Source organism: Lepidochelys kempii, chromosome 10 (assembly GCF_965140285.1).
Source record: "Lepidochelys kempii isolate rLepKem1 chromosome 10, rLepKem1.hap1, whole genome shotgun sequence".
Classification (NCBI taxonomy): Eukaryota; Metazoa; Chordata; order Testudines; family Cheloniidae; genus Lepidochelys; species Lepidochelys kempii.
In genome coordinates this window covers 69,932,176-69,958,640 of record NC_136389.1, presented here as the reverse complement: position 1 = coordinate 69,958,640, position 26,465 = coordinate 69,932,176, and the positions used below count along the sequence as shown (strand labels likewise).

The 26,465-nt window shown below is 54.4% G+C and overlaps 2 protein-coding genes across 3 annotated transcripts; one reads left to right on the top strand and one right to left on the bottom strand.

Moving 5' to 3' along the window:
- The first annotated feature begins 1,490 nt into the window (after positions 1-1,490).
- LOC140917957 (ras-related and estrogen-regulated growth inhibitor-like protein) lies at positions 1,491-6,203 on the top strand. The gene is made up of 4 exons (XM_073361485.1): positions 1,491-1,685; positions 2,319-2,372; positions 2,932-3,008; positions 4,227-6,203. The coding sequence occupies exons 1-4, from the start codon at positions 1,547-1,549 to the stop codon at positions 4,650-4,652; spliced, it is 696 nt and encodes a 231-aa protein (XP_073217586.1). The 5' UTR covers positions 1,491-1,546; the 3' UTR covers positions 4,653-6,203.
- Positions 6,204-7,897: 1,694 nt separating this feature from the next.
- PLIN1 (perilipin 1) lies at positions 7,898-26,418 on the bottom strand. 2 transcript variants are annotated; one of them, XM_073304129.2, is made up of 9 exons: positions 23,879-26,418; positions 22,720-22,778; positions 20,911-21,109; positions 19,357-19,439; positions 18,490-18,742; positions 17,174-17,355; positions 14,907-15,062; positions 13,357-13,602; positions 7,898-9,899 (listed from the first exon to the last, which is right to left on the bottom strand). In XM_073304129.2, exons 2-9 carry the CDS (start codon positions 22,765-22,767, stop codon positions 9,495-9,497), a joined length of 1,572 nt encoding a protein of 523 aa, XP_073160230.1. In that variant the 5' UTR covers positions 22,768-22,778; positions 23,879-26,418; the 3' UTR covers positions 7,898-9,494. The 2 variants fall into 2 exon arrangements, with proteins under 2 accessions (XP_073160230.1, XP_073160233.1); XM_073304132.1 differs by lacking the exon at positions 23,879-26,418 and having other exon boundaries at positions 20,911-21,142.
- Positions 26,419-26,465: the final 47 nt, after the last annotated feature.

Sequence of the window (26,465 nt, the reverse complement as noted above, 5' to 3'; positions counted from 1 at the left end):
GAGTCATAAGCCCCCTATCCCTGCCATCCCCTCCCCAGCCCTGCCAACCCCCACCAAGCCCTGCCACCATCCTGTTCCAGCCAGGGTTATCAGTTCCCCCAACCCAGCCACCCCCTTTCCCCAACCACCCCTTATCCCAGCCCGTTAAACACTGCCTGATCTGGTGTAGGCACTCTGGCTCTCAGGAGTGATGGGGAGGGCTTACATGGCGGTGTCTTTGTGGCTTAGTGCAGGGAGGGCTTTTATTGCATGAACCCCCTTGGGATGGGGTGTGCCAGGCTGAGGGTGGTATGAAGAGAGGTGCTCAGGAGGTGGAATGGCTGGGACAGAGGGGCCAGGGGCTGATGTGATGCCAACTGTGAAGGGCAGAGTTGTGAAGTGCTCTGAAGGGTTGGTGCAAGAAGCTTGAAGTTGGTGTGGTAGAGGACGGGGAGCCAGTGGAGGAAGTCAAGGAGGTGGAGGTGACATGGTGAGAGCGCTGGGCAAAGCAGGTAACCAGCCTTGTGGTCTGAGGAGGGGTGACGAGGGTGAGATTGGCACAAAGACACCTCCTTGATGTCATCCCTGACAGGGGCCTGGGACTCCGCTCAGCCAGTACAAATCCCCTCATTCAAAATACGGTGCAGTCTCGGCCCTGGTGAGAGGTCATGGACAGGAGTTACAGGCTGAGTGACCGCTCTGGACAACTGGGTTAATTGTGCTCATGTCACAAGTGAAATGAGCTTGGTGATCTCAACTAGTGAGTGTTTGTCCACATCACAGAGTCATTGCACATAACGGCACAATTAGAAGTCCCTGCTTGTGCGACAGACTAGGTCTGGGAATGTTATAATCAGGAATGAAGTGTGTGTGTGTGGTGAGGGGAGTTGGTGGCAGACTGGAACAGGAGTGGGGAGCTGCATGTCATAACAGATGTATCAGCAGAGCGGCGGGGGGTGGGAAGGGAAGCACTGGAATAGCAGGGGGTGCTGCAGGTCAAGAACAAGGTGTCTTCGCAGAGTTATGGGGTGTGTGTGTGTGTGTGAAATACCCACCTTCCTCGCCAGAAGCCCCATAATACATCCAAGGATGTAAGAGCAAAGTGGGAGGAATGCAGCCCTGGGATGCCTGCGGGGTGAGGTACCATGGATGGACTGTCCTTCCAAATGACATGCCAAAAGCATGGAAGGAGCTGGCGGCCTGCTCAGCTGAGGATCCACTATTGGACATGGTTTGGAGAACAGCTGCTGAGGTCAGACACTGCTTAGCCCCATCAGGATCCTCCCAGCCCTCTGCTACTGCAGGGTCAGGTTTGGGGTCTTTCTTTTAGGATGATTTGATTGGTATCAAAGTTGGGATTTTTTAATCTTGGGAATCTTACAATGAATGGTTAGGTCTGCCGCTGTCACCCCCTGCAAGTTTTGGGAATGGTATGGCCCATGCAGATTACTCCCTCAGTGAGGGCTAGAATAAGAAGAGAGGGGAGTCATTCTACCTCAAACAGTGGAGAGGACTGGCAGACAGACAGACAGACTCTGCTGAGAGAGAGAGAGAGATCGATTTACAAATGGTTCTCCGAATCCCTCTGCGCAGAAGTGCCAGCTTCACCCCAGACCACCAGCCCTTGATGGAGATGTCCAGTCCCACCGCGCTGAAAATGGAAGCGAATATGCTAGTTATGGGAGCAAACAGCGTGGGGAAATCAGGTAAGAACTTTAATCACCAAAGGAAGAGCAGGGAGAACATGGAAAACTTCCTAGCTGGGAGATCCTTGGAGCTGGAGAAAGCTCCCCCAAGGGAAGGGATATGACTGTGAGCTAAATCTTAGGGACTTTTAAAATCGAACTGGACAAAGCTTGGAGAATAAGCTGTAGGGAACAACCCTGCCATAGCCAAAAGACAGTGGAGATGGGACCTGTTTGGTCTATTCCATCTCAAAGAGCTGTGATTCAAAGTGGGAAAGCAGAGTGCATCCTCTGAGACAAGAGAGTTCCTTGATGGGTATGTTCTGTAAGTGAAAATGCTTCCTAGTCAGTTTCAGTCCATTGAAATGCTGGTTCAGGAGAGTTCCTGATCTATTCATCCTCTCTTAGCAAACTTGCTGGTTCGGCAACGTGTGAAATAAAATACAGAGATTGTTCACACGCAGCTCAGTGAGAGTTTAGTGGATACAGAAATGGAGAGATGGCTTCATTGCAGAGCAGGCTGTCCATACCAGGCTGGTGGCTGGTGCTGAGCTGGGTTCAGGGTAGTAATCGCTCCACTCGGGTTTGCAAGGGAGCTAAAAAATGTCATCTAAAATCCTTAGGTTTTTTTTTTTTCTGTTCTCTTCTTTGAAGCCTTGACGGTGCGTTTCCTTACCAGGCGATTCATTGGGGAATATGGAGACATGGGTGAGTTTCATGCTGGGGGCTTGCGTGTTAACTTCCCCTTGTCCTTGTGGGGTGTGAATTGACCAATTTGGAAAAGTCCTGATTTGTGTGACTGGGTCTATCTGTGGGATTTGGCTGTTTCCTGAGCCATCTCTTTTCCTCTCCAGGGTTCTTGCCTGCTAACTGCAGGCTTAAGGGTTAAATCTACTCATCAGAACCAGTTGGTGCATTTAGAAGCGTTTCTTGTAGAGGTGCGAGGAGCTCCTGCGTGGAGCAGCTAGTGGGGACGCAGGTGCAAGTGCACTGACTGAAGGACAAGAGGGAGATAGATACTCCGACAGGTTGGGTTGTTGGATGGCAGACTCTCTGGCTGAATGCCAACATGCTAGGTGTGGCTGGTGCCTTACATACAGCACAAAGGCCGTGGTCCTTGCCCCCTGGAGTCTGATCTCCCACCTGGAGGAGAGGGGGTGTGTGCAGCAGGGAGGCAGTGAGTGCGTGGCAGGGTTGTCATTGAGAGGACACGGCTCTCTGGTTGTCTGTGATCTATACATGCAGTGATTTCTGTGCCTTTTGGCAGAATCCATCTACAGCCACAGCCTGGCAATGGAGGGCAGAGAGATCCTCGTCCACATATGGGACGTCCCCTGTTCACAGGTGAGGGGCCTCTGCTGCTGCTGTCTCACATTCTTGCCCCCAGGAAAAACTATTCTCCTAGCTAAGAAAACCCAAAGGCAAACCATGGACTTGAAGCATCAGCCAGACTGTAACCCCTACTTCCGACTCTCCCCAACATGACTAACCTTTGGGCCAACCAGGTGGCTAGTAGGCAGCTTGCAGGGATAGCGCCTCTCTCATGCTTCCAGCTGGAGGGTAAAGGCCTTGGGACAGCAAAGACTGTATTCCCAGGCTAGCACCAGTGCAGAACTTGCCACCCTGCTCCACTAGTCCTGGATGGGAAAGAAAGGGGATGAAGCAGCAGCTAGCTCAGTGCTGGACCTGATTGAATTCCCCCCCCCCCCCCGCCATACTGGTTCAGTGGACGTGGCAGGGAGCACCAAGCGAGGTCCTAAGCTGAGAACGCCAAACTCGTATAACCTGCAGCCAGAGCAAGCATGGCCAAAAGCCCTCTTTGCTCCACACGATGCGAGGTGAGGATAGCAAGCCTGACTCTTGTCTCTTCCCAAGTGTTCTGGCCTAGCCTTGGTGGGCTCTGCCAGGTATCGCTCCTCCCCTTCCTTTTACATTGAGGTTGTTGCTCTTCTCATTTCCCCCTCACCTTCCCTGTTTCTTTCTGCCCACTAGGGTGTTCCTCCCTGGGGAGGATGTGACTGTCACCCCCTTCCCTTGCCCGCCTGTCCAAAGACAGGGTGTGCTGCATCTCTGCCAGCATGGAGTCAGAAGCCTCCAGCTGCTCTTGAGCCTGGATGCTTTGCACAGAAGGGCAGTAAGTTGCTGCTAGTTGCAAGCACAGCCTCCTTGAACCAAACTGGTGGAAGGGCCCCTCCGCTCCCCTCCTGGGAGTCGAAGGTGGCTTGGTTTGGGTATAGGAGGTTAGGTGGTAAAAACTTTACCTTTGGGTTATGGGTACCAGTCTAGTTTATGGTCGGGGCTCAGCCCCTGTGCTGGCCAAGACCAGGATCAAAGTCTCTCTCCTCCTGCAGCTGGTGTTTCCAGATCGGGGTTGACGTGACCGGCAGAGGTCACTACCCAGCTGCAGTTGGCCTGTATGTTGTTCAGAGGGGAGTGTAGGAGCTTCAGTTTCCAGCCCAGCCGGATGATCGTGTGACCTTTGTCAACACTAACATCCTCCCCAGAGACTCACTCATTTATCAAACTCCACCCCATCTTCCTGTCCCATCTCTCCTCCCCCAGGACTGGGTGGATGAGAGCTCTGCCAAGGAAAAGCGAGTCCAGTGGGCAGATGGCTTCGTCCTGGTCTACAGCATCTGCGACCGTGCCAGCTTCAATGTGCTGCGCCCCAAAGTCCAGGTCCTCAAGGCAGCCAAGGAGGCTCTAAGCCAGGAGAAGGTGCCTATCGTCATCGTGGGCAACAAGCGGGACCTACACCACCAGCGGGCGGTCTCCAGTGAGGAGGGCCGTCTCCTGGCACTCTCCATGGACTGTGAATTCTATGAGGTCTCTGCAGCTGAGGCTTATCATGGGGCACTCATGGTCTTTCAGGGGCTGGCGGAGCGCATCTGCGAGGCCAAGCTGGCATTGAAGAAGGGCACTGGGATCCGCAGCATTGTCAAAAGCATGTCGGCTGTGTTTGCCCGGAAGAGGACGGACTCGCTCTGAGCTGGAGCCTGTTTGTTACTTCCCCATGTGCTGCCAGCTGGAAAGACCAGGGTGCCCAGCCTGCTTCACTAGACTAAGCCCTCCTACCCCTGTGAAAAGAGCCATGTACTCTATATGAGGAGTCAAATGGATTCCCCCAGCCTCACACCTGAGAGCCTCAGGAAAATGGCTGAGTCTGCCCCTGCCATCATATATATACCAGTGCAACCTGGGGTCTTTATAATTCAACACCTAGGAGTCCATACTGTCCATCCCCAGGGGGTTGGGCCCTGTTATACAGTGACTAGCATGGTGTCCAATTTAGCTATAAATGTGCCACCCCTGAGCTTCCACCCTTTCCCTTGAGGACAGGATTCCTCAGCCAAGTAGTCTGAATATTATGTATATTACAATAGCATCCAGAGACTCCAGTCAGCACCGGTGCCCCGTTGTCAAGCTCACAGGCTCTCTTAGTTTTCACTCTGCTAAATAACTCCCTTCCCCTCCCCTCCCCTCCCTAATATTGGAAAATACCAGAGCATCTTTCTGCTGCTTCTGGGAGGATCTTACCTCCCCCAGTTCCTTTGGTGGGGAGCTGCCACTTCCTCTCAATACAAATGAGTGGGAAGGACCAGCTGTCTCCTAGTCCTCTGTTCCAATCTCAGCTCTCTCAACTGGGAATCTAGGAGCAATGACTTGGGCATGTGGCTGTTTGTATCTGTCTTAGGTACTTATTATGGTCTCTATCACCATAACATCTGAGCACCTCACAAGACTGCTGTGAGGTGGGGCAGTGCTATTAATCCTACTTTACAGAGGGGGAACTGAGACACAGACACATTAAGTCACTTGCCCAAGGTCACACACAGTCTGGTAGATAAGGGAATTGACCCCTGGTTTCCAGAGTCCCAAGCTATTGCCCTGACCCGTAGACCCTCCTTCCTTCCCCTTCACAGGGACGTGGTATTGGGTAATGCTCCTTGTAAGCATGACTGATGCTGATGTGGTTCTGGAGTGGCTAGTGGGTGCACGCTGCATGTACAGAGGGTGGCATCTGTATCTGCCCATTGGTGTTTCTCAGCATCTCAAATGTCTGTATCTTCAGCCGACACCAAAGCCCCTGGGATTCAGGGAACGTTGTCAGCCTCTGGTTCTGTGCCTCTTCTCTGTGCAATCTCGACTAGTTACTGAGCTGTCACAGTGCCTGGTGTTGTCTGTGCCGACCAGCTCCTTCCCCCAGTTCTTTTGCTGACAGCAGAGGTTTCTGTTGTTTAAACGATGCATTAGACATGCATGTAAGATTGGAGACGTGGCTGGTTTCCAGGGCTCTAGCATGGGATCCAGTGTATGCTAACCTGGTCCCTGCTGGGAGCCACCGTTTGTCTGTCCCTAGATGGTCATCAGGCAGGGCCTGTGAGTTGAAGGAAGGGCTAGGTTCTCCCCACAGATGGGCTGAAAACCAGTAAAATTTCTCTATGAATGTGGAGCGGCGTCTCTGCTCCTTCTACCCCAGCCCCAGGGCTGTAAAGGTTGAGCGTAAATAAGAGGGTGCGTCTGTAAACACAGTGATTTCTACTGCAATAAACCCCCTTTTTATAGGAAGCTCCTGGCTCATCACAGCCTTGGTTTTTGTGCAGGGGAAGGGGGAACACGCCTATGGAGGAGGTGGGTGAGGATAACTGCCTTTTGGCCTAGCCTGCCCTAGAGTGTGACAGACCAAGGGCAGAAATCTGGGCACCTGCTGCAATTTGGCTAAATCTTCCTCTTGCTGTAGTCCCAGGCCCTTCACTATTAACCCAGCACAAGTCAGCTCAAACTGTCCTGGTGAACTTGTGCCTTTTGCTGGCAGCCCAGCTAATCCGGCCGGTTTGATAGCTGTGAGGAGCTGGACAAACTATTCTTTTCTCCCTTGGCTTCTGTACACAGCCCCTGGTTTGGATCAGAGTGCTATGGAACAGCGTGTATACGATGAGCTGTGTGTGGTTATTGTTGGACTGGCATTGCAACGCGAGGGGCTCAGCACCTTAGCACCAGGCCCCCAACCTTGTGCTGCTGCGTGGCACTAACTTGTCGGATTTTAAATAGTTTTGGGTTTCAGATCAAACCTGTGAGAGTGCTGATGGAAGGCAGAGCCTGGCTCAGACTGGTCCTTGCAGCGCTGGAGAATGAGTTGGACTGTCCCTGTGTCCACACTTACAGAGCGGGGCCCATTGCCTGGATTTGCAGAATCCCCAAATGTCTTGGCCCATTAGCCCTCTGGGGCCTGGCACTGTCTGGAGCACTTGGGAGCCAGGGCTCTGGAAAGCCACGCTGTAGGAGCAGGTGCTGCCTGAGCCTTTCTCCATACAGAGTAAAGAAAAAACACTACAACAGCTGTGCTGTGTGACTGTGGAGTGCAGGCAAGGGCAGGAAAGGCAGGAATCTCCTGTCCCTGCTGTACAGCAGCTCAGCAGAGAGAGCTACGGTGGGTGCATGTTTCCCTGCCTATGGCTGGAAGGCGGCCTCAGCAGCTCCCAGCAACGAGTATGGGACAGGACAGCTCCGTCTGGCACTGCCCTCTTGTTCCAGGTCTGAGTAGGTTAGTCACATCCATCAGGGCAGCCCCAGCCCTCCTGAAAATAGTCACCCCTCCGTAAAGACAGAGAGCTGGAGGGGAGGAGCATCTCCAGCTAGGCCTGTTCCCTCCCATCACCTAGTGCGTGGGGTGGGGAGACTATTGAGGTGTGGGCGAGGGGCATCCCATCTGATAAATGAAAGGGCCCAGGCTCCAGGCCACTGGAGGTTCAGACCCTCTTCTCCCCTCACTGCTACCCTGGCACAAACTCCCCTTTGCCTAAGGCCAGGAAGTATAGGGCACTAGCCAGCCTGACACAAGGCACTGCCCGGTTGGGGGGAGCTGGCGCCGAGTCAGGAGGAGGAGCTGGCATGGACTAGTCACAATATTGCACAACACGCAGCCCTTCCCCAGCCGCTGGAGGGAGCGGCTGGCCCCAAAGGCCCAGATGATGCCTCCTCTGCCAGGACCATACACAGCACCACCCAGCCCTGTTTATAGGCCCATGGAGAAGCTCTGCCCCAGCTTATGTCACGCTCTTTGGGCTGCAGCCACCCCCGGCCCCTGTCTGTGGCTGTGCCTTTGGGATCAGGTCTTTGGACCTGTGCCACCCAGGGATGCAGGGACCAAGACAGTTGCAGTTTGATCCAGTTCAGTGGGGACAGCCCCAGTGGCACAATCTCACTCACCCGGAGGAAACGAGTATACCAGGCACTAGACAAGTGGGGAATGTTTATTATTGCAGTAAATAGAAGAGCCGGTTGCCCTGAGTGGGGGATGGGGAAACACACAGCTGGGAGGGGGATACAGCTCACCGTCCTGCAGGGAACCTACCCGGATACTGAGCTGCTCCTACAGGATAGGAAGAAAGGGACTCCAAGAGCTCCCCCATGCCATAGACTGCATAACACATGCCTTGTTACTGACTCCACAAAGCCCTAACACCACATGGAGGGCCAAGGAGATGGCCTGGCTTCTGGGGAGCTCCCACCCATGGATCCTGCCGTCCAGCACGGATTTCTTCCCTTGGGTCTCAAGTGACTTCTGCAGAGGAAGACTAGGCCAGAGGCAGGGTTGTCCTGCGTGGGATGAAGGTGGGAAGGAACGAGGATGGGAAGCCACGTTCCCCCCTCAGGCATTTATAAAACTGCTGTCTGATGGGAGGGGCTGGTCTGCAGCAGAACCCGGCTCCCCCAGCCTACAGTGCAAAGACAAGCCTCCGCCTCAGCTGCTGCCCACACAGGGTACATGCAAGATAAGCACTACTGAGCAAGGCCCAGCCCTAGGCAACATGGCCTCCCAGCTCCTGCCCTTTCCTGCAATCCTTTCCCTCTTCTCTGCTCCCTCTTCCCCCTCCTTCTCTGCTCCCTCACGGTAGAGCTGCTTCTTCCTTCATTTTCCTGCTTCCAGTCCTCACCTTCCCACTCAGGAAACTGCCTCTTACTGTGTCACTGCCATTCAACCCATCACACGCAAGAGGGGGCCAGCAATTGCCCCCCTACCCCCCGACCCACACTACAGCCGGCTTATTGCATCTACCTCACAAGGCAGTTTGGGGGAATAAAAGAAACCCAGAATGACACACATGGCAAGCCATGTAACTACAAGGACCAGTGAACCTGGTGGAGAAAGGACATCTTTGCTAAGGATTCAGCACATTGTCCTTTCAACTGAGGGCTGAGAAGACTCCCAGGATAATGCAAAAGCCCCAGTGGCTCCACTGGTAAAACCAGCACAGACCAGCCCTGACATTCCTGATACAGCGCCTGCCGTAAAATACCAGCAGCATTTGGGATTGAGGACCCTCTGACCTCTCTTCAGAAAGAAGCCAACAGGGCACAACCCCATTTCTTTCTCTGTGGGGTCACCTTGGAGGGATGGGCAGTGACACAAACTGCAACCCTGCCCTCGTTTTCCCCCCATGGCCATTGTGATACTGCACAGCAGGCCTCCCCACTAAGCAGGGCCTCAAGTCAGTCTCAGTCTCCAGGCCAGCTCCCTTCTGGGCAGACACACAGAAACAGGCCTGAATGCACCCGGCCTGCTGGGAAAGGGAATGAGCTGGGACTGTCAAACTCATTTCACTCCTGGCCTCAAGCTGCAATTGACCATGGTGCCAGAGGTGAAGGTAAGTCCCCGTCCCTGTCCCCTTATCTGTGCTGGGGCTGTACAGAGGGAACACTGCTTTGAGATTAACTCCTGAGGGTCCTAATACTGAAACCAACAGCATGATGCTCGACAAGGCACTAAGCGCAGCAGGTGCAGGCTGGCATGTGTGAAGCAGGGAGTGAACGAGCTCCCGCCCCGGTTCAGTCCTTCTTGAAGGCCATGGTGTAGAGGTTGCTATAGTTAGCCCTGGTGTACACAGGCTCTGGGCTGTAGCGGTATGAATTTTTGCTCACCCTCCTGGTGCTGAGCCCCTCCCTATAGGGGGAGAAGGCAGATTTGCGGGTCATGGGGTGGTCGGGCTCGAAGGTTGGGCTCCGCTGTAGAGCCTGGCGCTGGAAGGAGCTCGGCTGCAGGAAGAAGGGATCCTCCAGCCCCAGGAAGGAGAGGGGATGGTGAGCTCGGTTGGCTCGCCAGTTTCCTCTCAGCTGGGATTTCTCTGGGGATGGGGAAGCCACAGGCCTGGAGCCCTCCTGACTTCGGTGTTGCTCAGGAGTGGGATCATTCTCATGTGCCGTCTCCTCTTTCTTTGCCAGCAGCCTGGGGAGCTGAACAACAAGAGAACACGTGATAACACCCCGCCTGCCTATGGGTGGCCTGAAGCACTGCTCTGCCCCTTGGCCAATGGCTGCCAGAGGGACATCTGAGTACGGAGGAAACTGCATTTAGCTCCTGTCTGCTCTGCACCATAACTAAAGGGGTCCTGACACTTACCAAAAGAGTTGCGGTTTGCCCCCGGGTCTGGCCAGAAACCACTGCCGCACTGTCCCCACCCCAGAGGTGGCTGCATTTTAATGGCTCGGCATGTGCAGAAAGATGCTATGGAAATAACCAGAGGAAGGGCATGTCTGGCCCTCCATCCTCTGCCCTAGGTCCCCATTGGCATTTGGCTGAACCCCCCTGTTCATTCCCAGAGAGGGGGAGGAAACCCACCCTGCTCCAGACCTGCCCTGTGCTCCAGACCTCCCCATGCCCTCAGTGGGTGCAGAGTGTGAGGGGGCTGCATGAGCCTCAGCCCAAAGAGGCCTCCATCTGGACCATTCTGCTCAGAGGGAATTAATCCCTTTAGCTAAATCCCCACGCGCTGGGCAGGGATGAGCAGGCTTCACTGCAGCTCTTACACACCGAGTACAACCAAACCTGGCAGGAATAAAAGGGCTAGGAGGGGGCTGGAGAGCTAGCGCAGTGGCCTCGGGGGGTAAGGAATGCCAAGACTGCAAAGCATGGCCCCCGCAGATGCCCTCCCTGGCCTTCAGCATCCTCCCTGCTTCCCCTGCAGGAGACGGGGCAGCAGGACCAGCCGCACCAAACTCATTCTCTGCTCAGTGGGGGACCCTGTGGGGTTAGCTTCCCCCCCACCATCCCACACATTTCTGCTTCAGACTGGAGCCAAGAAGCCTCCCTGCCCCCTCCCCACAAGTGACTGCTCCCAGATCTAGGAGGTCACGCTGTTCATCCTGGGACAGCATACCAAAGGGACAGTGGCGCACTGGCCAAAGGGCCCAGGCTGGCCCTCAGGACCAACTCAGGTCTGGAGATACTGCAGCGCTAGTAGGCCCAGACCTGCTGTCAGGCTCCAGGGGACCTTCAGCTGACCCACCCCTCCCCCTCAGGCTCCAGGGGACTCTTCCCTCCTCGGGCCGGAGGCTCCAGAGGACCAGACCTACTCCCCTCCAGCCCTGCTCAATCACCAGGGGACAGGCTGCTGCAGAGGCTGGGAGATGCAGTGATCAGCTAGAGGAGCAGAGCTAGGTTCTCTAAACAGTTGATTCTGATTTGTCTCTCCAGCCATGTGGGCGCTGGACCCCGAGTTAGGGTCCCTTAGCTCGGGTTGTCTCTCACTGTCCAGATGAAGGATGTATTAGGTCAGGTTGTTCTGGTCTCGGCTGCTTCTGGGATTTTCACTGCAAGGCTTTTCCAAAGGCCTGCTGGCCTCAGGGGGCAGACCCCAGGGGGCTGAGGGTTCCCCACCTAGCTTGTGTGCTCAAAGACAGAGGGCCAACGCTGCCCGGGGATGGGGAGGTACACAAGTAAAGCCTCCCAAAGACAGGACCAGGTTGGCCCCTAGACCCAGCCCTACTCCATCCCCAGTCAGGATCCGCCCTGCATGTAACATGCAAGGAGGGTGTCTGCTGCCTGGACTCCCAAGTGGAGTCTGGCCCAGGCACCAGACTGAGCCCCAGACAGAGCAGGGTGATTGGTTCAATGCTGGGGCTGGTCCCCTTCGCCATCTTGGCTTCTTTGCTCCAAGCCAGGCTGCCGAGCTGCCCAGAAGGTGACCAGTCCCAGGACAGCGAGTGCTGCAGCCGTGGGAGCAGGGACCCAGAGCCAGGTGCCTCAGTGTGACAGGAAGAGTCAGGGTCAGATGCCCTGGGGAGCAGTGCTCAGGGGGGTGACATCAAGGCACTGAGGCTTTTCCTGACTGCTGAGCCAGCCCAAGGGGTCTGTCGACAGGGAGGCAGTTCTGGCTGGATTCCTAGGAGCTACTGGGACCGACGTAAGGAGGAGCCAGTGATTTTGCTGGGCTGGTGTTTGAAAGAACCCACCTCCCCACCCCACCACTCTGCAAAAATGGCCCCTCCCTGCCAGGCACCTGCTCCCTTCACTCTGCAGAAAGAGCGCTAGGAGGAGACTGCAGAGCGTCCCCTGCCACCAGGCAAGGGCCTCTCCCCAATCCTCATCCCTCCCACCCTTTGAGGCAGTGGCATTTTGTGTCGTAAGTATAGTGCACACTGGAGAATGATGGGACCCCAGGCCCACATGGGAATGCACCCCATTCCAGGGGACCCCTGCATGCAGGTGACTGCCTTGTCCATGGACTATTACTGACACAGTCACAAACACCGACCAGCTAAGTAGGTGCCAGACACCAGCCCTCCCAGTGGGGCTCTGCACCAGGAGTGGCTCGGGGGACCTTGAGTCTTTATTCACCACCACACTGATCTGACAATACTGCCTGCTCCTCAATGGGCCCCTCTCCCTGCCCCTCCCAATCTCTATCTTCTATCCCTCACAAAGCTCTGTATCCTCGAGGCTACTCAGACCTTACACCCACCACGGAGCTGGGGCTCCTGGCCATTCCTGCCACACAAAGCGGAAAAGCCTGCAGCTGAGAACTCAACTCCAGACAGATCCCCAGGGGTTGGGCAGTGGAGCCCAGTGGGCAGTCTGCATCTCCATGGACACATGATTAATGGGCTGAGAGCCCTGGCTCAGGCAGGGGAAGGGAGGGAGGGAGGGAGGCAGGCAGGAATCAGCTGGAGGGGAGGTGGGTCACTCCCTGAACTTTCACCTTGCCAGGAATTTCTGGTCACAGACCCAAACTCTCTCAGCTGGGATTTCCTAGGACAGTCCACGTGAGCAGCGCTCCAGGGGCCTGGCTGCATCAGTCTGGTGAATGGAAGGACAGACCCCACATGCAGTATGGGGCTTTTGGGCCAGCCAATCTGAGAGGCCAAGTTAGCTAAGGGGTGCGACTTGGCTGTGCATCTCACAGCTGACTGGCAGTAGCCCCTGCTTTGAGGCTCCAGACAACGGTCTCCAGGGACCCTCAATCATGACTTTGGCTTCACAGGAGGAAGGGGGCAAAGGACTGGACTGGCAGGGCGGCTGCAGGTCAGGACTGAAGGGCACTGGCACAGCTGGGTGTGAGGCGGCCAAGACTGGGGTACATCAACAGGGCACCCCTCTGCACCATGGCCCGTGTAAGCAAAGCCAAGAGTCCATTGCTTCCCCAAGCCCAGGAGGTACCCCTTAGCCCCTTCCCCCGGACTGCCCCATTCTGAGCTGAAGGAGGCATCTCTAACATGGCCCAAAGGAACCCCAGACTGGCAGTGAGTCTGGTGCTGTAAGAGCCCTTGATAGGATTCCCAGCAGGGAGGGGCTCCAGCCAGAGGTGGAGGAAGATACATGCCCCAGGCCAGAAGAGGCTGATCCTGGCCAAGCGTGTCTTGCCTTCACACTGCAGCGCAGGAAGGGAGCTCTCAGAGGAAGGGATAAACTCACCTGCACGTAGTGGGACAGGGTCTCCACCATGCTCCCGGTAACAGTGCGTAGGGCATCCCCCAGAGCGCCCACCTTCTCTCTGGCTATGGAAGCTGCCTTGCGAGGGGTGAGTTGGAGCAACTCCCCAGCTGTCCCCCAGGCAGCAGAGGGTACCCTCTTCACGTTGGAGATGGTGGAGAGATAGGCAGTTTGTAGGTTCTGGGCCATGCTGCCCAGGAGGCTTGGAGTCTTGGCAACCTCAGCCATCTGCAAAGAGAAATATGCCCAGCCCTTCTGGTAAGTGCCAGGCATGGCCCATGCTGGGGGGCAGCAGGCCCCACCTCTGTCCTGCAGCCCTGTCCTTCCCTTTGAGTGCCCCAGCTCCCAGAAGCCCAAAGACTGAACAGATGATTCAGAGCCAGAGCCATTGGCCTTAGGCTGAGCAGCTTGCACTGGGGCTCTCTCTTGTCCTCCCTCGCCCAACCCCCCAGGCCTCCAGAGACAAGACAAGCCTGCGCCCCCCCCCCAGCTATTTGGTTCAAGGCTGTATTTCCGGCGGAAGTTTGTCCAACTCCCCTAGTTGTACTGAGAGTGGGGAGGGCAAAGGTGCAGGGCCCTCACTTCCCTTCTTCCTTGTCCCAGCAGACCTACTAGAGGAAAGTTTCCACTCAGCCATTTCCAGCGCTTAATCTCTGGGCCAGGTTCTCGGTCCTGGTCCGGCAGCACAAAGCAGCTGTGAAGCCAGTGATTCTAGCCTCCCAAGGATTCCCCTGCAGAGTGACCTCATCCCTAGGTGTCAGAGCTTCACTAGTAGTGGTTCTATGCCACCCTCTGTGCCCAGTGCAAGGCCCTGGGCCCCCTTGGGCAAAGAGCGGCGAAGCAGGGCATCCCTACTCACCAGCTAGTCCTGGCTGCTGGAACTGCCCCCTAGGGCTGTGGGCCGAAAACTGGAAGTTTGTTGCAGTGAGGGGTGTGGAGCAGGGGAAGCCAGGCCAGAGACTCCAGGCCTCTGCATCTGACAGGCCTGGAGGCTGCCAACTCCCTTTTCAAGGGTAGTGGCTGTAGGACAGGGGCCTCTTCAGAGTCTCGACCAAGTGAGGGAGGCTAAAGACCATCACTTCCTGCCCCTCCGCCAGGGCTTCCAAACCCTCAGCTTGCAACAGCCGTCTCCACACCTCCACCTGGGAAGGCACAAGCAGAGGGGACCCTCGAGAGCTGCCCATGCCTGTTTCTTGGGAATAAAGACCAAGTGGCTGAGGGGCACGGGGAGCATGGCCCATTGGATCAGTGGCTTCTAAATAGAACTGTTTCCCTTCATGTGGCAGTGTTGTCTAGCAGTTATTGCAGGGGCCTGGAAGCCAGGACTCTGAGCTCTGCTACTGATTCCCTCTACAGCCTTGGGAGAATCACGCCCTTCCCTCCCTCACCTCCTCCTCTATACCTGATCCCTGACTGTAGTAAGGGCCACAACTGCTGCCTTGGCCACTGGACAGGACCTGCAGGGGGTTTGTAAAGATTCCCTCGCTGACCCATCAGAGCAGGTGTGCTCGCTGCTCTGCCCCTCTCTGTACCTCACTTCCTTTGGTTTCTTCTTTCTCCAGCTCTTCCTTCTCTTGCTCCTGTTCTGGCTCCTTACTTTGCTCCTTGCTCAGCCAACCAGCTGCTGCATTCTGCACATCACACAGGACCTGCTGGGCCTTGGCCGTGCTCTGCCTGGCCACGGCACCCTGCAGTGAGAGAGAGCAGAGAGCCCCTGCTCACAGGTGGGACCTCACCAGGGCCACCATGGAGCAGGGTGGCGGCTGCATTGTGGCTGCACTTGGGATTTCTTGACTGCATCCCTTGTGCTTGTCACTGGCTCCTGAATCCAGGTATTTCTGCAGCCCACCATGGCAATGCATGATGGCCAGCACAAGGCTGATAAGTCAGAGTTCACTGCCCCTTGCCAGGGCTCCAGATTCCCACAGCAAAGCGGAGTGTACACGGGGAGCCTGCGGGCCAGCATAAAGGGAGGGGGAGCTGCATTAACACACAGCACAGCACAGGACCTTTCCATGCGAGGGCCTAACTGTGCTTCATGCTGGGCAAGCCAGCCCCGATCCACACCTGTTCCAACCTGCGCACCGGGGACAGTGCTGCTGACCCAGCGCTGATGGAGCTGCGAGGCTAGGCCCGTTGATGCTTTGCAGGCTCAGGTACTACAGTGAGGAGATGAACGCTAAGGGGAAAGCCAAGCAATAAATCTGTTAAAATGCCAACATTTCCCCTGTCAGCCTCCCGCCCCCTAGAGCTGAGGGACACACAGGGAACCCTCACCCACCACTGACATGCTGCCTCATCTAGGTGCAAAGCAGCAGCTGTTTAACTGATCCATAACAAAGGTGCACACCAGTTTAGGACAGAAAGTAAAGAGAATTCCAGAGCCATTAAAAACCACAGGGGGGATTTGGCGAGCCGAGATGCAATTACCCTGGATAGAATTTGGCCAGAACACAGGAGTCAAAACCCTAACTCTTTCCAAAAGTGACTTTAGATCTTTAATCACCACAAGTGGCCCAGACCTTGGAGTTAGGTACCCTCCGATTCTCTCCCCTCACACCACTCTGCGCAGCACAGCACCCCTCGTGTCACACTGGAGCACTGTGGTCAAGAGAGTCCTCTAACGAGTCACTCACACCCCATCCCTTGCAGCAGCTCCACGATCCTTGGTGGTCTCCCAGCCAACCAGGCCAGCTCTGTTTAGCTTGGGAGCTCTAATTGGAATGAGTGGTTCGCAGGATCCATTCTGCGTCAGTGCTGTAATTGTAATGGGATGTCCAAGGGTCAGAGAACAGAGACACACATGGGAAGAAATCCCAAAGGCAGCAGGGGACTGTGGGTTCTGGCGGGGCTGGGGGTGGTTTCCAACCCCAGGGGAGCAGAGTGGCGAGACGGTGGGTTGGAGGTGGGCTTTTTACTCCTGATTTTATCTGTGCCTCCACTGGGGCCTTTTGCTTTGGGAAGGATGTTATGTCAAGATCATTAATTAACCGTCTAAATTTAGAGCCAGTTAAAAATAATCCAGCCTGCTAGCTTGGTGGGGGCCTTGTGTGCGCTGATGCCACAGAGATTATAAGGGGCCAGGACCCTGCCTGCCTTGGAGGGAGAGTGAGCAGCTAGCAGCAAAGCATGAGCCAAAGAGCCACTTGGTTCTTCCCATGGAGCAAGTGAAGAGAAATATATTCACAACAGCAATACCCAATGTCCTGATCTCCACCAAGCGTGAGGCCCTGAAATGTACTGGCTTAGCTCCTAGACGGGGCAGTGGTGGATGGGCCTAAACAGTTAGAATAGGACGTTGGGTGGCAGGACGCCTGGGTTCTGTTCCGGACATGAACTTGCTGTGACCTTGGTGACTTGGGCAACTGTGTCTCAGTTTCTCCTCAGTGAAATGAGGATAAAACCCCGTTCTATCCTGCTGAGAGGTTTAACTGAGTAGGGTGTGTAAACCACTCGGAGAGCCTTAGAGACAGAAATAGACAGATGCCAAGATGAGAAGAGCATAGGATAATTTAGTATTACTACTTATGTTTACTTCCCTGTCTCTGTGCTAGCATCCTTCAGTACGGTTCAGGAGATGGGGATTGTGCAGTAACTGCTGCTACACCAGCAGGCGGCCCCAAAGCACTGATTCTGTCTAGGTCCTCCATTAAACATTGGCTGTCGTTCGTGTGGCTTGGGATCCAGACTTTCATAGGTCCAAGGGGCTATCAGCCCACGTTTTATGGCAGATCAGTCCCGGCACTAAGCTGCTGCCAGGGTCCCCAGGAGTTCCCCTTAGCTGTGCAGGGGCACTCACCAAGCCTGGAATCCATGTGGTCAGCTCCTGCCCTCCGGCTTTAGTGCGCTGGATGGTTCTGGCTGACTGCTGGTAGGCGCGGTGGGAGATGGTGCTGGCCAAAGCACCGATCCTGGTGAAGATGCCAGGCTGTGGCTGGGAGGGCGTCACTTCAGATCCATGCACCCTTGTGGGCTCATGAGCTACAGGCAAAGAGGCAGAGCCAACTGGGAACGGGCATGAAACTAGTATGGGGAGAGGTGGGAACAGGACATGTGGCCTGGGATTCACCTGACTAGCTCTGCACCCCCTTTCCATGGGAGACTTGGCATGGAACTGCTCTCCTGGGATCTCTGGGGGTGGAATTCTAGTGGTGCACAGAAGCAGGTCTCTGCATTGGGACTGCCCCGCTACCCAGCTGTACAGCAAAGCCCCATACAGCCCTGTTCAGCACCTGGCACCCTAGGGCTTTCATTTCAGAAGCCTCTTTTTCAGCCCTCCATGCCTCCCCCTCAGCTCCAATGACCCAGCCAAGTGGTGCACCTTGCTGAGGAATAATCAGCCCCCTTCTCTCTTCTTTCAGGCTCCATCTGCAGGAGGCATCTGACCAGGGTGACAGCGCCACCTTGTGGAAAGCTCAGCAGCTGGCTCCCTGAGAACTGGTTGGTTGCAGGAGGTAGATCATACCTGTGTTTAAAGGGCCCATCATGTGGGGCCCCTCGCATAGGCAGAATTGCTGGGCCATTTACTGTGTCCGAGGACATAACAAGGAAGAAGGAACAATAACCTGAGAAGAAGGGTATTCACAGGGCCACCCCACCCTCCCTATTGCTACTCAGTACACAGCCAGGGGATCTCCCGAGCAGGCTAGGTTTGAGAGAGGAGGCTCTACCCAACCCCATAAATCCTCACACGTTCCCATGGAGGCATTCGCCAGGCGTGCGGGGAAGACAGCACAAAAGAGACATTCTCCTTTGGTCCTGGCCAGAACCAGCCGTAGTGTAGACAGAGGCTGGAAACGTTGCCAGTGCACCTCAGTCCTGAATGGCAGCAAACTCTGCTAACCTGGTGCTGGAGCCCTCACACTAACCTGCCCAAGCTCCGGACCTCAAACTCCCGCCCCACCCCAGTCCTGCGCGTCTGAGCAGAGGCCTGACAAACTCACTGAACTGGGCAGTCTTCACTGTGCTGTGTCCCAGACAAAGGCCACCAGAGCCATTTTCGTGTGAATCAGATTTAAGACCAGGTCTCCCCAAAGGAAAGACTTCTGGATTAGCACCAAGTGCCCCCCTCCCACTCGCGACGCCATTCATTGATGATTGAGGAGGCAGGATTACCTGGCTCATGCTCCTCTTCTGGCAGGAGAAACTCCACCAGCTTCTCTAGCTGTCCCAGGGCTCCATCTACCCTGGCAGCTGCCATCTGGCTAACCCGGCTGCTCCAGATATATTCTGCTGTGCTCTTGGTCAGCTCATAACCCTCAGCAGTCAGCCCCAAGACCCTTTCCAAGGTGCCAGCTATGGAGTTGCCAATGGTGCTCCTGGCAGTTTGAATGGGGGTGGAGATGGAGTCCTTCAGTTCGGATGCAATCTGCAGGAGAAGAGATGGAGAAGAGACATGCAACATGATTCAGTCACCCAGGTCTCACTGCATGAAGATACAGTGACCAATGGAACCCAAAGCATGGCTGTGTGTGGAGATGGCTCAGAGGCAACCCCACAGGAGAGGAGCATCAGCACCTAGATGGTCTCACTCTGGGTTGAAGGATGCTGAAGGGGATGGAGCACAGGAAGCAGCATGAGCAGGTGTGACATGACCCCACTGGTCTGCATGTGTTTAGGAATGACCCTTGGGGGCCCCCCCAAACCCTCACCCCTAACAGTGGATGACTCTCTGGGGCCCCAGGGGAGACCAGTGGCTCCTAGCATGTTACCCTATTAGCCTCAGAAGAGCCCATCACCACCCAGTTATCACACACATGGAATCTGGGAATGAAGTCAATGCCCCCACTGTCCCATGAAAACAGAGCTCTCCCCCGGGAGATTCATGGGGTGGGCATCATCCAGGAATGGATGGGTCCCACGGGGGGGAGTGGGGGGGAGAGAAGGGCAGGAATGGATGGGTCCCACATGGGTGTGGGTGGTGCCCAGGAATAGATGGATCCCATAGGCTGATGGGGGAGAGGGGTTGGGTCCATTACTTACTTTCTCCACTGGGTACTGGAGGGCAGGGATCTTCTCCTCCAGGTGATCCAAGCCCCTACAGGCCAGAATGTTGGCAGCTGTGACTGAACCAGACAAAGCCTGGATATTAGCATGGTGGTAGAGGGCTCTGTGCTGCATGGAGGGGAGGTGGATGACTCAGTAGGGGATTCCCTCTTCTTTGTCAGTGCAGATCCTGATACCCCGCCACAAAGCTAGCAGGCACTGTGCTGCAGGGAGGGGTGTAGGTGGCATCGTAGAGGGCACCTTTGCTCTCTAGGGCGTTGTGTTTAGTACTGACTCAGAGCGGTGCTGAGGCTGGGGGGGGCGGGGGGTGGTGGGAAGGGGGAGGTACAACGCTTCTTAAGTGCAATGCCCGGAGCCCTCCTCCCTGACACAGGCTGAATGAGTTCCTACTGTTTGTACAGCACTTGGAGGTGCTTGGATGGCGCAGGCAGGCAATATAGTAGAGCTAGTACTGATGGATTCTACCCTCCCTCTGCCGCGTCCCCTGGCGGCTGCATTAGCACCCTCCTGCTCCACACCTAACCTGATGTGTCCTGGGGAAGTGCAGGAAACACATGGGTCAGAGGGGACAATCAAAGGGGTGTGGCCAGGTCCCCAGACAGACAGACTACAGCTCCTGCCGGCCTGTGCCATGTTCCCCACCTAGCACCGCGAGGGTGGGCATTGGGAAAGGTGCCTGGCTGTGTGGCTGAGCTCTGGCTGCAGATTGGATGCACCCAGGGATTTGCTGCACCCTGGCCCCGGCTTGGGCACTTAGCATTGGGAAAGAGCTGGGAAGGAGCCAGCTGGATGGAGCACTTGGGCCTCGTGCTGAGCTGCTGACTTTGCACTTTCTTTTCCTCCCCTCCCCTGCAAGACTCTCCCCCTCCCCACCGTGGGATGGAATCATGGTGTTCTGGGAACTGCAGACAGACCTGGGCTTGACCCTTCACTGATTTTCCCACAATTCCTTTCTGGAGATGCTGCAGGGGCTTTTTCTTTGGGGGAGGGAGGCTGGGCTAGAGGGGTGGCCAGGCCCTACTAGCAGGTCTGCCAGGGGGAATCCACAGCTGCCAGGCCCAGACACACTGCTCTGAGGGCCAGGGTGGGTCCTGATGTTCCAGCTGTGTCCTAGAGAGAGGAGGGACTCTGACTCTGTTGCTGTGTTATAGACACAGGTCTCCAACAGCTTAAACCAGCCCAGGCAAAGCTTGAAGCCCAACCACCTACCTAAGTCTACGTGGGAAATGTTTAGCACATGTACGGGCACTGTTCTCCCTTCATTAACTCAGCACAGGGAGGGCTGACAGAGTCACAAGTGCAAACTGAGGCAGGGTAGTTACGAAACTTGCCCCAGGCCATGGAGTGAGTTGGTGGCACGGCCAGGCCTAGAACAAGGTGTTCTCAACTCCCAGGCCTGTGCTTTGGCTGCTAGTCAGAATCTCTCCGCTGCAGCCTTCTTTTCTGGCCGCTCCCATGTGCTGACAGTCCCTGGTTCCCACATTCTCCCCGTGCCCCACTCCCCCGCAGCTGGGAAGAATCCAGACTCACACTGAGGCTCCAGTCTGCGCACCACAGGCTCCATGCTCCACACAGCCAACGAGCTGGCCCCCTTGACTCCTCTCTCATAGGCCTCACACACCGATGCCACGAGTGGGTGTACCTCTTTGGTACTGGTGTATGTCCTCTGAAGGCTTTCGCAGGTTGTGTTCACCACCGGCAGCTGCAAGACCCTCTGCAGCACATTCTCCTGTGCTCAGCAAGAAGGGGACAAATTGGGGGACTGTGTACAAGAGAGAGAGCCCTGTAGGAAACACTTGCTAATACAGGAGCAGGAATCTCAGTGGCACCATTTACGTAACAACGGCCACACAGGTCTCCCCCGTCAACTACAACAGTCAGTCTCTCAGCTCCTGCTGCAGCTGTAAGAGGGGACCTGGGGGCTTGTCTTTTGTTTCTTTGCAGCAATCAGGGTTTGGGAGAGGGGAGGAAGATAGGAGAGACGTGTTTATTTAACCTTCCTCTCCTTGCACCCACTGACACTTAACCTTGGGCTCTAACACATCCTGTCACCATAGAGGTGGGTGAGGTATAAGACCCCGAATAGAACAGAATGGAGGTGAGTGGGACAATCTGTAAGTGGGGCAGCGCTCTCTGCAGAAGAGCCCTTCCACATGCAGCTCACAGGAAGCATGTTGGAAGGCTGGGCACTGCATGCCTCTGTCCATGACCTTGTTTGCACGGGCTCTGCAGTGTGGGGGGTAATAATGCTAATTCCCAGACAAGAGTCAGTAAGACATTACAGCTGGACAGAGCACTCTGAACTGAAAGCACTGTTAGAACATTGTGTTCATACAAAGCAAGCACTAAAAATCAAGACCTTCCTAGTTAAGTGAAAACACCTTGGCTCTGCCCCTTTATCCCTGGCCCCCATCACCCAGTGCAGTACATGAGTCTGATCAGGACATTAGGAAGTGGAGAGGTTCTCCAATACGACCTCAGTGTGGGAGGAGGAATGGGGTAGAGATTGGGCTAATCAAGGCTTGGCAAATGGTGGCTATGAGGCAAGTGCTGCTTCTGGAATGTATGTTGCAGAGTAAGAGGAGATGTTGGAGTTTCCAGTGATCTCCAGGTGGGTGTGGGGGAGGTGAGGAGAGTTTCTGTATTTGGATTGGTGCCCACATATGTCCTGAGCTGACTATAGGTCTGTTCATATAAGAAATATGGTAGTTGATGGCATTTCCAGGGCTAGCAATCACATAACTCTTACACTAAGGCCATCTGAATGGCTCTGGTTCTTTACATTTGTACTGTATTCTCAGCATGGTAGCAGGTTTGTGGTCCATACTGCAAAAGTGGGTAAGGTCAGTCACTGTGCACAGAGATTATTGATATATAGGCAGTTAAACTGTCAAAATTAAGGTTGCTTCTGGACTCTGAACTACTGAGTTTCTAGACTTTAATTTTTTGGGCTTCTTTGGTTTTTTGGGGGGGGGATGAGGAAGCTGGGGTTTTTAATAACTACAATTTTCTAACCATGTTTAATTTAAACTGATATTTACAATATTGATTGAATCAAAGATTTTGTCTGAGAATTTCTTAATTTTTTTTAAGAGAAAGCATTTAAAAACACAGATCTTGCTAAAGATTATCACTGTTTTCTTCCAGCAGACACTGTATATTGCTCTAGTTACAGATCTGTTGCACAGACAATGCAGCCTTGCTCAACGGAACACAATACAGCATAATATTTGAATTAAATACTCCGCTGGCAGCATTAGCAACCCCCTACTCCTCAAGCCAGACTGATGTTGCTCATACACAACAGTCTTTGCCTCTCTACCTCTTGCCCACACTCACCTTTGTGCTTCCATTCTGCATTTTCTGGCTCCTGTTTGCTGCCATCATGATACATCAGTCTGCAAAGCAAAGTTCAGAGCCTAGTCAAGGAGCTCCCTGGGAAAACAATGCTGGAAATGGTCTGAGCACTAGTCTGTAGTCAACCCAGTGGCTCTGATGGAGTCTCAAGCTATATGGTACATTATGACCTTTTGCATCCTAGACTGGCAAGGGCAGAGAGCTATGCTGAGGCAGCAAGTGCCTTGGGTGGGTGAGACCTGGTATTGCTTAACAGCAAGCCATCTATCCAATTAAGCAGCAGAATTGGGGATTCCAAGAAGAGTCCCAAATGACCTTCCTCAGCTAAAGAAAGCATCTGCAACACAGGGACTCAAAGATGAGGTTGAGACGCATCAGCAAAGCTGCGGAGTCCAAAATTGCAGTAACGGTCCTGTGAGCCAGGGCTCGTGCATTGAAGAGCTTGCGGGGGGGACGGGGACGGGGGACGACGACTCAGGATATGAATAGCGGGGGTGCTGAGTCATGACTGAGGTGCAGCAGTACAGCTGTGCAGGGTTGAGGTAGAGGACTGGGGTGGGGACTGCAGCAGCATTGGCAGAACTGCGCAAAGAGCCCAGGATAAGAGTAGCAAGAGGTGCAGCAGGTCAGGATTGAGGCACACTGGCAAAGCTGAGGATAATGGTCAGGGCTAGATTAGATGGTGCCATGGTGGGTCAGGATGAAGGAGCATTGGCAGAGCTCAAGAATGAAAGAGCACAATCCACTCACGCTGTGCCAGCTCTGGAGAACACAGAAAGCAGACACACTCCACCTACTCAGGAGCACAGCCCAGTGCTAGTTCAGATACAGATTCCAAGACACCTCAATGCCACGTCCAATGCATTGCAACAGCACAATGCATGCTCCACCCACTGTGGCCAATGCATCCCAAAGCCATCTCAGGAAGGAGCCTATTTCAATCTCCAAAACCCTAATGCCACCTCAGGGGCATCCCTTCGGACACCCCTTATTGCCACTTCCAGCACAGATTCCTTCTTTCCCAGCCCAATTAAATGCAGAACCATTAAGCAGAACTGCTTCGCTAGCTGTCCCCTGCCCCTTCCCTCCCCAGCATTAGAGAGACTGTACACTAGGCATATGCCTGCTGTTGGGTACTCACGGAGCAGCAGTCAGATGCTGTCCTCAGCAGGGTGCCAGGAGCTGAGAGCGTCTGGTCGTGCTATCCCCAGAGCAGATCCTCTGACTAAGATGCAGCTTACCCCAGACGGTACCACCTCAAAGCCCCACCTCCTAGCCGCACAGGCCAAGGAGTCTGCAAGTTGCTGTGGTAACATGACAAATGGCTCCCTCGGCCATACCAAATTCAAAACAGATGATTGCATGACCAGTCTGGAAAACGCCCCTGCCCAGTCTCATTGCAGATCCTAGGAACTGAGACACAGGACCTGTATCTAACCCGACTCTATCAAAATAATGTAACAAACGGGGAGAGAAAAATCCCTTGACATTAACACTCAATGGAACCATGAGCAATAGGCAGCCTCGGGGCAGTCAGGAAGAATATGTCTTTTTTGCCAGCCCAGGTGGCTCTCACTGGCAGAGTGACAATGTTGGTGGATGGATGGAGTGCAATAAGGCTCGCATATTTAGGACTGAGACTGTAGCTCACAAAAATCTTACTTGAAAACTTAGTTCATTGGACAAAGACACTGCTGTGTGGACTGAAAACAGGCTGTAAAGGAGAAAGGTAAAAGGGATGTATTAAGTTGGGAGAGGGGTATAGGGGGGAGTACAGAGATTGCAGTTATGATTGGATTTATTTAACTTCAGTTGGACGTGTCACATCAGCACCATTCAGAGAGACCGAGATGGAAGGAGTGGTGAATGCCAGAGGACAGAGAAATAATGCAAAGGGCCCTAGTGAGGTGAGAAGCCCAGAGGTACTTAACGGGAGGGAGGAATCCAGGGGTCGGTAATGGCTGAAAGACACTGGTTGTTTGCAGACATGATACTAGGGTGTCTTGAAACAGCCAGCAGCAGATGGGCAGGGGAAGCACCTTGCCACCATAGTAGAAAGCCCTCTACTTGCTGAGTGGCTGCTTCATGCTTCCAGGTCCCCCAGCCCAGCAGATGGGGAATGACAGTGCAGGTCCTTGAATACCCAGAGCTTCACAGCCTCCCTCAAAATGGATAATGAGGGAGGTTTGAATCAGACACACACAGAAACCCTGCTGACCCACTCACCCTCCCACCTTGCTTTGGTGGTATGGGGAGCAAGTTCCTAGCAAAAATATTCCCAGGCAGACAGGGGCATGGGGGACTCAGAGGTTGAGCCTTGAGGAAGACATATTCCCCATACCAAAGAAGGTAGAGAGCACAGGGAGCAACCTGCCCCCCAGCCCCACACGCACACCTCAAGCTGCATGAGGCTGGCACTTCTACCTTCCTGGTTAAGCTCCTCATGCCATGGAGGTGAAAAGGGAAAGGCAGCATAACCCTGTATAAACTTTCCAGGCCATCTCTGTGATGAGTCACTGCTCTCCAGACAGCAGGGCAAAGGACAGCAGCTGCTCCAGAGCTGCAGAGCATGTATTTGGCAATGGGCTTCCTGCTGGATCTTGCTAGCCTTAAGTAAAAGAATAACTGACCTGAACAGGACGGGGAAGCGTGTGGCTGAGTCTCCCTCCCTATTGGCCTTAGCTGGGAATTAAGACACAACACAACCTCTGCCCTGCTAAATGTCTTCATTTCATATCCCTCTCTGTCCTAGTGCAGGGAAAAGGCGACTCCAGCACTGTCCGGGCCCTCTGTCCATCCCAGCCCTGCTGCAGCACAAAGGCCTCATCAAAACTTCCCCACTACTATCTGTTCTCAGACCACTGCCCCTCTCCAGCTAGCCAGGCATGCTCTGTCCATGGCACAGAAAACATCTCTACTTCTGTAGACAATGGCTAAAGCTCACATAACTGACTAGGATCAGCAACCTGGAGCCTTTAGGAGCTTAGCGGCTCCAAGTCTGCTACACACCCACTAATAGTGCAGGGGGAAAGGGTTGAGCCAGATCTCAGGGGACACTGGGATTACGGATATTGTAAAATTTCTCAAGGATCACCTGGCTGCTGGTGATTCAGTAGTGGAGGAAACTCTCTTTCTAAATCAGCGCTGAACTCAATTCCTTGCATTTTGTTCAAGGGCACCATGCTGCTGGAAGTGCCATTTTCAAGCTGTGTGTGACGCCTTGTGTTAGCAGCCAGGGCTCACTTAAGGCCCACTTATTACACTGTGCCCCATCTCCCATTGCAATTGGCAAAGTTATTCTTCATTCCTGGTCCTAAACGGTTGTGTGTTATTAAACAGCTGCTGCAGTTCCCCCTAGAACTCTGGGACCCTTCTGGGTGAAGGGCAGCATATACACAGAAGATACTAAGCACCTACTGATGACAGTAGAGCTGCCTGTGTTGGACAGAAGGCCTCCAGCCCTCAGGACCTGCTCAGTGGCAGTAGGTCAGATCTATTTCAATTTCACATAGACCATCTCACAGAATTTGCCTTGGTGCATTTTGTTATCCAAGATGTCAAGCACCTGGAGCATATTTGCTCCCCCAACTCCTTTCCAAATGAAATCATGCTCATTTCAATCCTGAGGAGTGTGGCTGACCTTCCCCCTTCCCAGTGCTCCGAAGAGGAAAGGTCTGTAATCCAGCTGCACGCATAGGCAGCGCATCTCTGCTGATTCAACCTTCAGC